The sequence below is a fragment of the Haematobia irritans genome, chromosome 2 (genome assembly GCF_050003625.1).
Source record: "Haematobia irritans isolate KBUSLIRL chromosome 2, ASM5000362v1, whole genome shotgun sequence".
In the NCBI taxonomy this organism is placed as follows: domain Eukaryota; kingdom Metazoa; phylum Arthropoda; class Insecta; order Diptera; family Muscidae; genus Haematobia; species Haematobia irritans.
Window position 1 is genome coordinate 87,156,030 of NC_134398.1, and position 13,161 is coordinate 87,169,190.

Genomic DNA, 13,161 nt, shown 5'->3' on the forward strand with positions numbered 1-13,161 from the left:
TGGAATTTTTATGTTGCACTGTGTTATCAAAGTTTACACTACCGGCACTTTTTAAGAAATCATACAGTTGTCCAATCTAAATTTTCATACAATCGGAAATCGAGAATGACATTTTCCTAACAAGTGCCTAACCAATGCATGTTGTATGTACGTACATTATGTGTGAATGTGTATTTATGAATAGTATTGTGTGTGTGTGTATCTCTTAGATTGATAGCTAGCATAAAAAACAGAATGCAGAGAAACGTTTAGAAAAAGTCGAAAATCGAGAGAATTTGGTAACTCTGAGAGTATCTGCAGACGATATTAATATTTGTTTTTGCAATATATTAAATAAAAGGCCGGATTTTGTCTAATACAATATTTATGTTTATTTTAACTGCACGAGAGAACGGCAAAAATCCCAGTGATCTGTAAATTGTTTAGTAATTACCATCGGAGGGATATGTGCATAAAATGGCTATATACATATATTGTTATGCTATAAGGTGGGTATTAAGTTCGAGTTTAGCCGCTAAAATCGCCATTTTTACTAATGTTTTTTTAAGGAATACAAACTTTGTGAAAACTTGCTTTGGGCTATTCCCCATCAAGTTATAATAAAATCTGCAACAAATATGTATAATTTTATGCCTTTTTTTTACTGATTTAGTTTTCACTTTAGTGAAAATTAGCGGCTAAACTCGAACTTAATACTCACCTATATACATAAAACAAGTTTTTGCTTATGTGCTATTCAATCTGTTATACTATTTATGCTCTGAACGCATAATAACAACATTCGTCTCTCAATAATGCATTTTACATTGGGCTGTATGTTATTAACAGTGTTGTATACAAGTAAAAAGAATACCACATTTTTAAAAGGATTACATACGCGCTAAAAATTAAATATTTCCTACTTTTCGCTGTAAGGAAGTTTGTTTGGAAGAAAAGTACAGACTATATGTGATAAACTTTGATTCTTTTACAGGATGTTAAAACAATTTCATAAAGACTAAATCAATTTTTTCTTATATTTTCTGGTTAATCGCATCTTCCTTCACACCTTCCTCACTTTCAAGATGTTTATATTGTTCTTAACATCAATGTATAGTCATCATACAATTATCGCTATAGCCTTGAACGCGCAAGATACGCATAATTTCAATCAGTTATATTTATAGAGCATAGCTTTGGGTGTCCACGAGCCGATGTAAAGAAGCTTTATTTAACAGAGACACCACCTTTAGTTGACCACTTTCTTAAAAATGCCACTTTTGGAAACTGAAATCATGTAATTTCACATATGTTACAAAAATTTTCTTAAGATTTGAAACTAAGTTCCGCATTACATACTAATATATAAAATTTTTACTATGAAACGTATAAAAGACTTATAGTCAGTAAAGAACAGTGCTTGATACAAACGAAATGGACTGTGAATTTGGAACAAGAAATATTTTTTTATGCAAGAATAAAAGTTTTGTAGAATTTCTTTTTTATGATAAAAAATTGAATTTTCGAAGAAATTAAAAAAGCTACAACAAAGTACAACGTTTAATGAACACTTTATTCAAAAATGCAGTGCAATATAAGTAACAGAAAAACTACTTTAGTTTTAAACATTATCTGTTCTTGGTTTCCGCTTGAATGTTATTTATACATCTACTCTTGGTGAAGCTATACAACACAATTGAAGAATAAAGAAATCTACTACATATAAAAAAGATCTTAAGCTTGAATAATTATTTTCTATTTAAAACAAAAAGGGATCGAATAAAATCACATTATCTGAAAGAATAATTTATATCCACTACAAATTTAAATATATTACAAAAACACAAATTTGCTATTGATTTACTTATATTTCAAGGCAATTCGGTATTTAGTTTTCGGTTAATGCGTCTATAAAAACTGAACAGATACCGAACTTTTCCGGAACACCTTTATTATTAGGTGACATCCGATTTTTGTATATATTTTTCAAAAATAAATGCAAGAATTGGCGAGTTTTGATAAAAAACTTAATAAAAAGTTTCTATCGGCGAATCGCCTTCATCGAAAATTTCAAATTCCATGACTCGTACCCCTAAAAGATATGCAAGAATGGGATATAAAACAAAAATTTTAAATTGCATTCAGTCGTATATAAGTGATTTTTTGTAAAATATTTTTTTTTCTGTAAATAACAACAAAACGTTTGAAAAACAGCAAAGACTATAAGAGTTACAATAGTCCAATACACGCAAAAACATAATTCTTTCCTTGCAAACGAAATATTAGACAATATGTAATATACATTTTGTTACTATTCGCTGTGAAGAAATTCATTTGGAAGAAAAGTACGGAGTTTAGAAATTTTATAAATTCTTAAAATTTGATATAAGTAATTTTTTGTAAAAGATTTTTTTAATAAAAACAAAACGTTTGAAAAACGTTATATTATTAACGTTATGTTATTATTATTATTTTTATTTTTGGGAGCCACCGTGGTGCAATGGTTAGCATGCCCGCCTTGCATACACAAGGTCGTGGGTTCGATTCCTGCTTCGACCGAACACCAAAAAAGTTTTTCAGCGGTGGATTATCCCACCTCAGTAATGCTGGTGACATTTCTGAGGGTTTCAAAGCTTCTCTAAGCGGTTTCACTGCAATGTGGAACGCCGTTCGAACTCGGCTATAAAAAGGAGGTCCCTTGTCATTGAGCTTAACATGGAATCGGGCAGCACTCAGTGATAAGAGAGAAGTTCACCAATGCGGTATCACAATGGACTGAATAGTCTAAGTGAGCCTGATACATTGGGCCGACACCTAACCTAATGCTATATTCCCACCGACTCGTTTTCCTCATTCGTTTTTCCAAAACATTTCGCCGTTCACACCGGGTTGAGATGTTTTAGTTTGACAGTTACCATGGAAACTAGAAATTCACATTTACTCGAAATTCACATATATGCAACCTATGTCCAAATAATTACCGCGAGCGCAAAGGGAAAAAAAATTTTATGTTATTTTCACTTGTACATGTTCTTAAAAGCCTTTGTTTATTCTTTTTATACCCTCCACCATACACGCAAAAAAATAATTCTTTCCTCCCAAACGAAATTTTAGACAAACAAAGTTCGTTTCTCATTTGCTTTTCGCTGCAAGGAAGTGTATTTGGAAGAAAAGTATATACTTTTTGTGATAAACGTTTATTCTTTTCCAGGATGTAAAAACAATTTCATAAAGACTAGCTCAAAAAAAAACATTATTTTCTTGCTAATTGCATTGTCCCTCACATCTTTCTCACATCCACGAGGATTTTTAGTTCTTAACACCTTTTCCTGTAATACCAACAATGTAGAAGAAATTATACGATTTTATAAATTTTTAAAATTTTTTTTACCTTTCGCCTGGACGGAGAATCGAACCGCGGACCATGCACATTGTAAGCCAACACACTAACCACTGAGCTATGTACCTGTTATGGTCATCAATAGATAAATATCCATATAAGTTATATTTATATAGCATAGCTTGCGGCGCCCACGAACCGAATAAACAAAGTTTATTTAACAGAAACAAACATTTAGTTTGGCACCGTGGAGCAGTGGTAGCTACGTCCGACTCTCATGCCAAGGGTCGTGGGTTCGATCCCTGCTTCGGCCAAAGTTTTTTTTTGCTTTTGTTTTTTTTTTTTACATATATTCCAGATATATTCGGAAGATTCCGAAAAAATGTTCAACATTACATTGTACTATATTAAATTTTGAACTGTAAAATGTGTCTTATTAAAGACCTAAAGTCAGAAAAGAACAGTGTTTGATATAAACGAAATGGACTGTGTTGTTATTTCAAAAATAACTTTTTTTATTGAAAAAATAAAAATTTTGTAACAAACGATTTTTTTTGGTGATAAAAGTTTAAAATTTTCGAAGCAATTCAAAAAACTCTAACAAAAGAAAAACGTTTTCGGTACACGTTTTCCAAACGTTTTTTTTCTTTGCGTGTAGGATGGGGGGTATATTAACTTTGTCATTCCGTTTGTAGCACATCGAAATATTGCTCTAAGACCCCATAATGTATATATATTCTGGGTCGTGGTGAAATTCTGAGTCGATCTGAGCATGTCCGTCCGTCCGTCCGTCTGTTGAAATCGCGCTAACTTCCGAACGAAACAAGCTATCGACTTGAAACTTGGCACAAGTAGTTGTTATTGATGTAGGTCGGATGGTATTGCAAATGGGCCATATCGGTCCACTTTTACGTATAACCCCCATATAAACGGACCCCCAAATTTGGATTGCGAGGCCTCTAAGAGAAGCAAATTTCATCCGATCCGGCTGAAATTTGGTACATGATGTTAGTATATGGTCTCTAACAACCGTGCAAAAATTGGTCCACATCGGTCCATAATTATATATAGCCCCCATATAAACCGATCCCCCGATTTGGCTTGCGAGGCCTCTAAGAGAAGCAAATTTCATCCGATCCGGCTGAAATTTGGTACATGGTGTAAGTATATGGGCTCTAACAACCATGCAAAAATTGGTCCACATCGGTCCATAATTATATATAGCCCCCATCAAGGCCGTAGCCAGGATTTTAATTCGGGGGGGGTTCAACTTTAAAAAAAAATATTCATATAATCTCATGTGTAGAAAATTTTATTTATGCATGGTATGTATACAATATTTATACCCTGCGCCACACTGTGGAACAGGGTATTATAAGTTAGTGCATACGTTTGTAACACCCAGAAGGAGACGAGATAGACACAGGGTGTCTTTGGCAATAATGCTCAGGGTGGGTCCCTGAGTCGATATAACCATGTCCGTCCGTCTGTCTCTGAACACATTTTTGTGATCAAAGTCTAGGTCGCAATTTAAGTCCAATCGCCTTCAAATTTGGCACATGTTCCTACTTTGGGCCAGAATAGAACCCTATTGATTTTGGAAGAAATCGGTTCAGATTTAGATATAGCTCCCATATATATCTTTCGCCCGAGATGCACTAATATGGACCCAGCAGCCAGAGTTTTATGCCGATTTGCTTGAAATTTTGTACAAACATAGCACTTAGTCGTATAATCAAATGTGCAAAATTTGATTGAAATCGGTTAAGATTTAGATATAGCTCCCATATATATCTTTCGCCCGATATGGACTTATATGGCTCCAGAAGCCAGATTTTGGCCGAATTTGGTTGAAATTATGCACTAGGAGTACAATTAGTAATATAGTCATGTGTGCCAAATTTGGTTGAAATCGGTTCAGATTTAGATATAGCTCCCATATATATGTTTTTCTGATTTCGACAATAATGGTCAAAATAACAAAATTTTCCTTGTAAAATCGCCACTGCTTAGTCGAAAAGTTGTAAAAATGACTCTAATTTTCCTATACTTCTAATACGTATATATCGAGCGATAAATCATAAATAAACTTTTGCGAAGTTTCCTTAAAATTGCTTCAGATTTAAATGTTTCCAATATTTTTTTACTAACATTGTGTTCCATCCTAGAGCATTAGCAGACCTTAATTTTGAGTCTATAGATTTTGTAGAAGTCTATCAAATTCTGTCCAGATCGAGTGATATTTAAATGTATGTATTTGGGACAAACCGTTATATATAGCCCTGAACACATTTGACGGATGTGATATGGTTTAGAAAATTTAGATCTACAAAGTGGTGCAGGGTATGATATAGTCGGCTACAAATATGGCAAAACAGACTCATGTGGGAAGAAAATCTCGATTTTGTAAAAGATATAGTCAAAAACAGGATTTTATTGAACTTCAAGAATGTTTTTGTCAAAAAAGAATGCGATTCTATATTATCAATTTTTTATTTCGGTAGAAAATGTTGTCTAAATTTTATTTCTATATAGAATTTTTGCAAAATTTTATTTTTATAGATAATTTTGTCAAAATTTTATTTCAATTGAAAATTTTGTAAAACTGTTATTTCTATAGGAAATTTTTGCAAAATTGTATTTCCCTTCGTTTTTTTTTTGTTATTGTTGGTTTTGTTCTTTAAGCATTGTTATTGTTTTTTTTGCAGTTTAAAACCATACATTGACTAAACTACAAGTGTAGCTTAACCAACAGAGGAAAAGAATGTTTGTCAAATTTATTTGGGCAAAGCCCTATAGACTGCAAGATGGTTGGATGGACGCACGTTTCGGAATTACCACATTCCTCATCAGCATCCCCTACTTGCAGCAAAACTATCAACCAATTATAAGAATAAATTCAGGCAGTTCATTAACCCCAACAATGAACCACACTTGAAGCTTCCGAAAAAAAGGTTTTTGTATGATAGCCGGCAATAGAAAATGTTTGCAAAATTTTATTTATATAGAAAATGTTGTCAAAATTTTATTTTCTTTAAAATTCAGTCTATTGACAATAATCTTCCAGTGAAATTTTTGTTGAAATTTAGTAAAAAGTACCTTTCCGCTCAAAAAATACCTTTTTTGTACTTTCTTAAAAATTGTATTTTCCATCCCTGAGTTACTGGCAAAGTGACCAAAATTTTTAAAAGAATATGCACGTTTGGAAATATCTCTTTATTGCACTCTCCAAGTGCTTCCATCGCTGAATTAGGCAGGTTCTTTTCACAGGTTTTGCGCCATTTCATTTACACATGTGTGTTTGGCTGTTTCCTTGTTGTTGCTATGGCCAAACAAAGCGAGTCATGTTCACAAAAAGAACAACAAACACACATAAAAAGCAGAAATACATTTTCCAAAAATGAAATTTGTGGTGCGATAACAAAAACAATTTGTTTTTTTCGACCGTCGTTTGACGGGCTTTTCAACTAGTATTCTAGGATTTGTGCAAGTTTTATAAAGGGTGATTTGTTAAGAGCTTGATAACTTTTTTTTTAAAAAAAACGCATAAAATTTGCAAAATCTCATCGGTTCTTTATTTGAAACGTTAGATTGGTCCATGACATTTACTTTTTGAAGATAATTTCATTTAAATGTTGACCGCGGCTGCGTCTTAGGTGGTCCATTCGGAAAGTCCAATTTTGGGCAACTTTTTCGAGCATTTCGGCCGGAATAGCCCGAATTTCTTCGGAAATGTTGTCTTCCAAAGCTGGAATAGTTGCTGGCTTATTTCTGTAGACTTTAGACTTGACGTAGCCCCACAAAAAATAGTCTAAAGGCGTCAAATCGCATGATCTTGGTGGCCAACTTACCGGTCCATTTCTTGAGATGAATTGTTCTCCGAAGTTTTCCCTCAAAATGGCCATAGAATCGCGAGCTGTGTGGCATGTAGCGCCATCTTGTTGAAACCACATGTCAACCAAGTTCAGTTCTTCCATTTTTGGCAACAAAAGGTTTGTTAGCATCGAACGATAGCGATCGCCATTCACCGTAACGTTGCGTCCAACAGCATCTTTGAAAAAATACGGTCCAATGATTCCACCAGCGTACAAACCACACCAAACAGTGCATTTTTCGGGATGCATGGGCAGTTCTTGAACGGCTTCTGGTTGCTCTTCACTCCAAATGCGGCAATTTTGCTTATTTACGTAGCCATTCAACTAGAAATGAGCCTCATCGCTGAACAAAATTTGTCGATAAAAAAGCGGATTTTCTGCCAACTTTTCTAGGGCCCATTCACTGAAAATTCGACGTTGTGGCTCGTTAGTAAGTCTATTCATGATGAAATGTCAAAGCATATCTTTCTCTTTGACACCATGTCTGAAATCCCACGTGATCTGTCAAATACTAATGCATGAAAATCCTAACCTCAAAAGAATCACCCTTTAGATATGCGTTTTCAAAATAAAACCTTCAGTTTTCCTTCAACATCTTCGATAAGATTTTTCTATACAGCTAAAAATATATATTTATTTATATAAAAATATTCATTCATTTCGGGGGGGTTTGATCCCCCTCCCCCCCCCCCCCTGAATACGGCCTTGGCCCCCATATAAACCGATCTCCAGATTTGATTTCCGGAGCCTCTTGGAAGACCAAAATTCATCTGATGCAGTTGAAATTTGGTACGTGGTGTTAATATATGGCCTCAAACTCCCATGCAAAAATTGGTCGAAATCGGTCCATAATTATATATAGCTTCCATATAAACCGATCCCCAGATTTTACCTCCGGAGCCCCTTAGAAGAGCAAAATTCATCCGATTCGGTTGATGGTATCCAACAACCATGCAGGAATTGGTTTATATCAGTCCATAATTATATATAGCACCCATATAAACCGATCCCCAGATTTGACCTCCGGTGCCTTTTGGAGAAGCAAAATTCATCCGATCTGGTTGAAATTTTGTACGTGGTGGTAGTATATGATATTTAACAACCATGCCAAAAGTGGTCCATATCAGTCCATAATCATATATAGCCCCATATAAACCGATCCCGAGATTTGGTTTTGGAGCCTCTTGGAGGAGCAAATTTCATCCGAGTCAGTTGAAATTTGGTACAATGTGCTAGTATATGGCCGTTAACAACCATGCCTAACTAGGTCCATATCGGTCTATAGTTATATATAGCCCTCATATAAATCGATCCCCAATGACACAAAAATTTGTCCATATCAATAATTGTATATAGCCCCCATATAAGCGACCCCCATATTTCAATTCTGGCTCCCTAAAAGTCCATATCGAAAAGTCCATATCGATTCGTAATTATTTGTAGACTTACCTACACATACTTTTTTGTCTAATGTATACCACGTATGGACTAACTAACAATTTAGAAAACGATTTAAGATACCACAACCCAAGTAATTCGATTGTGGATGACAGTCTTTCGTAGAAGTTTCTACGCAATCCATGGTGGAGGGTACATAAGATTCGGCCTGGCCGAACTTACGGCCGTTTATACTTGTTTTTTTATGAAACTTATTTCAATATTTTGACATATATTTTGAATAGGGTATGTTATTCGGGGTGTATTCCAAATTAGGTGGGTTCACATTCTAAAATTGACGTGCTTTGGAGGAAAACTTGTGTTTTGAACTTGTTTTTTAGTATGGCGAAAACGACTCGCTTTGAAGTGCTTATAAAGGGAAAACATTTCAAACCCCAAAACATGTTTGATGAGAACACCGTATAACCTAACCTATTATTATTATTTTATTGCAACAACATTTTTATTTTTGCCTTAAAATGAAACTGTTTATTAGAAAAACCCCATCGATTTCGTATGTGTCAAGCACTTCCGTTTTCTGTGTTGTTTTATGACAAATTTTGAGATTTTCTTGTAAAAATTTAATATAGCAATGACTATAAGAGTTGCATAGTCCAGTACACGCAAAAACATAATTCTTTCCTTGCAAACGAAATATTAGACAATATATAATATAAATTTTGTTACTATTCGCTGTGAAGAAATTCATTTGGAAGAAAAGTACTGACTTTAGAAATTTTATAAATTCTTAAAATGTTCCCTTTCACCCAGACGGAGAATCGAACCGCGCACCATGTTTTTAAGCCGACACACTATCCACTGGGCCATGTAGCTCTTATGTCATCAACAGACAACTATCAACGCATATGCAACACATACGGTTAAGTAGTTTTGGCCATACAAAAGCTGATATAAAAGCTGAGAGGAAAGAATTATTTGCATGCAAGTACAAAAACAAAAACGATTGTATTAGGCCATGTCCTTTGAATTTGGGATTAAAACTATTTTTATCTAGATAATAACATTTTAAATGACGATCATATTTTTTTTATCATTCTTACATTCACTGGACGAATATATACGCAGTGAAAATATTATACACACTGAAAGAAGAGTTTTATTTTCTGAGGAACGAAGTGTTTGGACAAACGAAGATTCCTCGTATTTGATATAATCGCTTGTCATAAATTTATTCGTCTTAAAAAAATACTTTATAATTTATGTACTTTATATGTGCCCAACCATACTATTTTGCTCTTCACATAGAATGAGATAGTGATAGTAATAGGAAAAAAAAATTTTAATGCTTCGAAGGTCATTGCCCTTGAAGAAAGTTAGCTTATACAGTCAAAACTCACTTAGACAATTCGGCCCATTTTGTTATAACAAAAATATATGTAGGAATTTCTAAAACCTTAGTAGCTGGATTTCCAGCACCCACAGCTGTGTGGGCCTCAAACTTCGCATACGCCTTGCACGTAAAAGTGTCAACACATAAATATCGTCTGTCGGTAGGCGAACACTTGTTTTCGTGTTTTCAAGGGGCACCCAAAATCAAAGATAGTAAAAGAAGAAGATGGGAGATTGGCTTGCGTCATACCAAATGTTGCATTTACCAGATTAGTTTAATACATGTTTGTAATCTTTTAGTTGTTTTTCGTATTTATTTTTTAAATGAAAAATGTAATTTTCTTAATGAAACATTGTTAAATTTTAGGCAACAACAAAAAAAGTTACATTTTCCCCTTTATGGAAATTTATTTCGTGCTCTTAATTTCTTTTTATTTGCATTTTAATGCTATGTCAATACTTGTCGTATACACGTTTGGTTCGAGTATTAAACTAATGTGGTAAATGGTTTGATGTGCTCAGTAGCCAATCTCCCATCTTCCTCTTTTATTATCTTTGCCCAAAATATCCAGAACGTCGCCAACCAAAAACAATAGAGATAAGAAGATGGGAAATTGGCCTACATCACACCAAATGTTGCATTGACGGTGCTAGGTCCCTACATGCAAAGATTATAGAAGAGGAAGATGGGAGATTGGCTACTGAGCACATCAAACCATTTACGACATTAGTTTAATACGACAAGTATTGACATAGCATTAAAATGCAAATAAAAAGAAATTAAGAGCACGAAATAAATTTCCATAAAGGGGAAAATGTAATGTTTTTTGTTGTTGTCTAAAATTTAACATTGTTTCATTAAGAAAATTACCTTTTTTCATTTAAAAAATAAAAACTAAAAGATTACAAACATGTATTAAACTAATCTGTTAAATGCAACATTTGGTATGACGCAAGCCAATCTCCCATCTTCCTCAAATCTATAATCTTTGCATACATGTTTGTAATTTTTTTATTTGTTTTTATTTTTATTTTTTAAATGAAAAACTTTTTAATTTTCTTAATGAAACAATGTTAAATTTTAGGCAACAACAACAAAAATTACATTTTTTAGTTCCTGCACTTAATTTCTTTTTATTTGCATTTTAATGCTATGTCAATACTTGTCGTATACGCGTTGGGTTCGATAAATGAAAAGTATGGACATAGCACCATAAATGGTTTAATGTTCTCAGCAGCCAAGCTCCCATCTTCTTCTCTCTATTGTCTTTGTCTCCAACTTAAAATTGTTTTGCCTTCGTTATTATTGTTTTATTGAACAGGAATTATTACAAGGAAAAGCGGAAGCAAGAAAAAATAACAATTTTGCCGAAGAACTTTGAATAAATTTTATATTTTGAAGTTTATCCTATTTTTTTGAAAAGGAAATCGGAAATACTGAAATAGCATCACATCTGAAGAACTGATGCGAAATGAGTGAAGGGGATACATAAAACATGATGCCCGCCCTATGACAAACCCATGTAAATATCATCGCTTCTGAGCCAATTTTGCACCACTTCCGGTTATGAAAAGAACATTTTCTTTTTGGATATGCTTTTCTTGCTAGGTTACCAAGAAATAAAGTTAGAAAGATCGACATCGAGACAAAAGTGACTGACTACATTTCATTCGCGTTGCCGGATATCAGAACTAAATCGCCATACTCAGCCACCTCTTGATAATTAGGAATTTTTTGTATATGTGTCTTGATTTGTGTGTGTACGTGTGTGTGAGTGCTTGTTGTTGTCCTTATATGCATTGCATGCTCTTTTTGGTTTGTTAACACATAACTAACATTTATGTAGATTTTGTAGAATTAGAAAATCATAACCCTATTCCTTATATGTGTGTGCCATTACCATTCAATTATCGATATCAATTAATCCTTCTCCCATTAATTTTTTGTAATTCTCCAAACTGTGTTCGACGATATCGCAAATAGCAGCGTGGACGCGATGCCGCTCGACTACAGGCTCTTTGACCCGCCACCAAAACAGCGTAAACAGCAACAACAGCACACCAGCAATGGGAAAGCACCATCCCCCAAACATCATCAGCGACAAGCTTCAGACGAGTATTCCAAAAATTCAGCCAACAATCCAAATATGTCCGGCAGTGTATCCGGTAAAATACGATCAAAAACTTCCGATAATAATTCCAACAGCGGCAACAGCCTCTCCGGTGAATTCCAATGTCCGTCTAACAGCATCCCCTCCCCGCATATTGTCCAGTCGGGCTCCTATGTTGAAATTCTAAAGCAAGCCACAAATCAAACACCTTCCCAGACCCAGTCGCCACACGATCGTCTGATGGGCCCTTCCAAGGGTTCCATTAGCTCAGCATCCTCACTGGCATGTCACAATAAAAGCTACGGCGACTTTCTCACCATAACTCCGCGACGAAAAGGCAAGCTACTCTCATCGAATGCTGATCATAAAAGCGTCGTGGGTGAAGGTCATGACAACTATCGCCATCACTTACCACATAGCATAGAACCGCTGCATCTGCTTGGAATACCCAATGACAATATGTCCACCTTTTTCGATTACCGAGCCATGGAGACTTTAAGCAATGCCGATACTCTGGCCATAGGTTCAACCATGGCTGGTCATCTCTATCCATCCAAAGGGAGCAAACAATCGATACCGAGTTCAACAACAGCGGATCGTCATGTTCCCGAAGAATTCCATCATATAATGAGCGAAAAAAATCTGAGTCCTCCATCGGCATTTTGTGATAACATATCATCCATTCATAAATCTTAAATCAGAGATCAGGACATCAACTGACACCACAAATCAAGTCCAGACCAAAGTAAAACCTCCACACATATCCGAAGCAATTATGCGGAGTGCATTTATGAACATTTGAGACTAGCCAATATTGCATATCGCCCTGAAATGTCTGAACAACTAAAGCAGCTAACCTACAAACTTGGCAGCAAAAACAAAAACTAGCCAGAAAACCAAAACGGAAACAACCAAAGTCACAACCAAACGCATTTAGACCATAAGAGTAGAAATTTTACTCGAATATAAATTCGTGACCCTAAACAAGGTCACAAATATACCCACTCCAATTCATTTTTGATATATCCAGCTACTCTACTTTGAAATATTGGTCATTCTTGTGCAGAAC

General features: G+C 34.8%; 1 protein-coding gene across 1 annotated transcript in view; it reads left to right on the forward strand.

The window, feature by feature from the left end:
* LOC142225701 (cell adhesion molecule Dscam2-like) overlaps nt 1-12,414 on the forward strand; it is a 288,289-nt gene extending 275,875 nt beyond the window's left edge. Inside the window, 1 exon segment of the mRNA XM_075295544.1 lies at nt 11,966-12,414. Coding sequence (XP_075151659.1) covers nt 11,966-12,279 — 314 coding nt within the window. The 3' untranslated portion in view covers nt 12,280-12,414.
* Nucleotides 12,415-13,161: the final 747 nt, after the last annotated feature.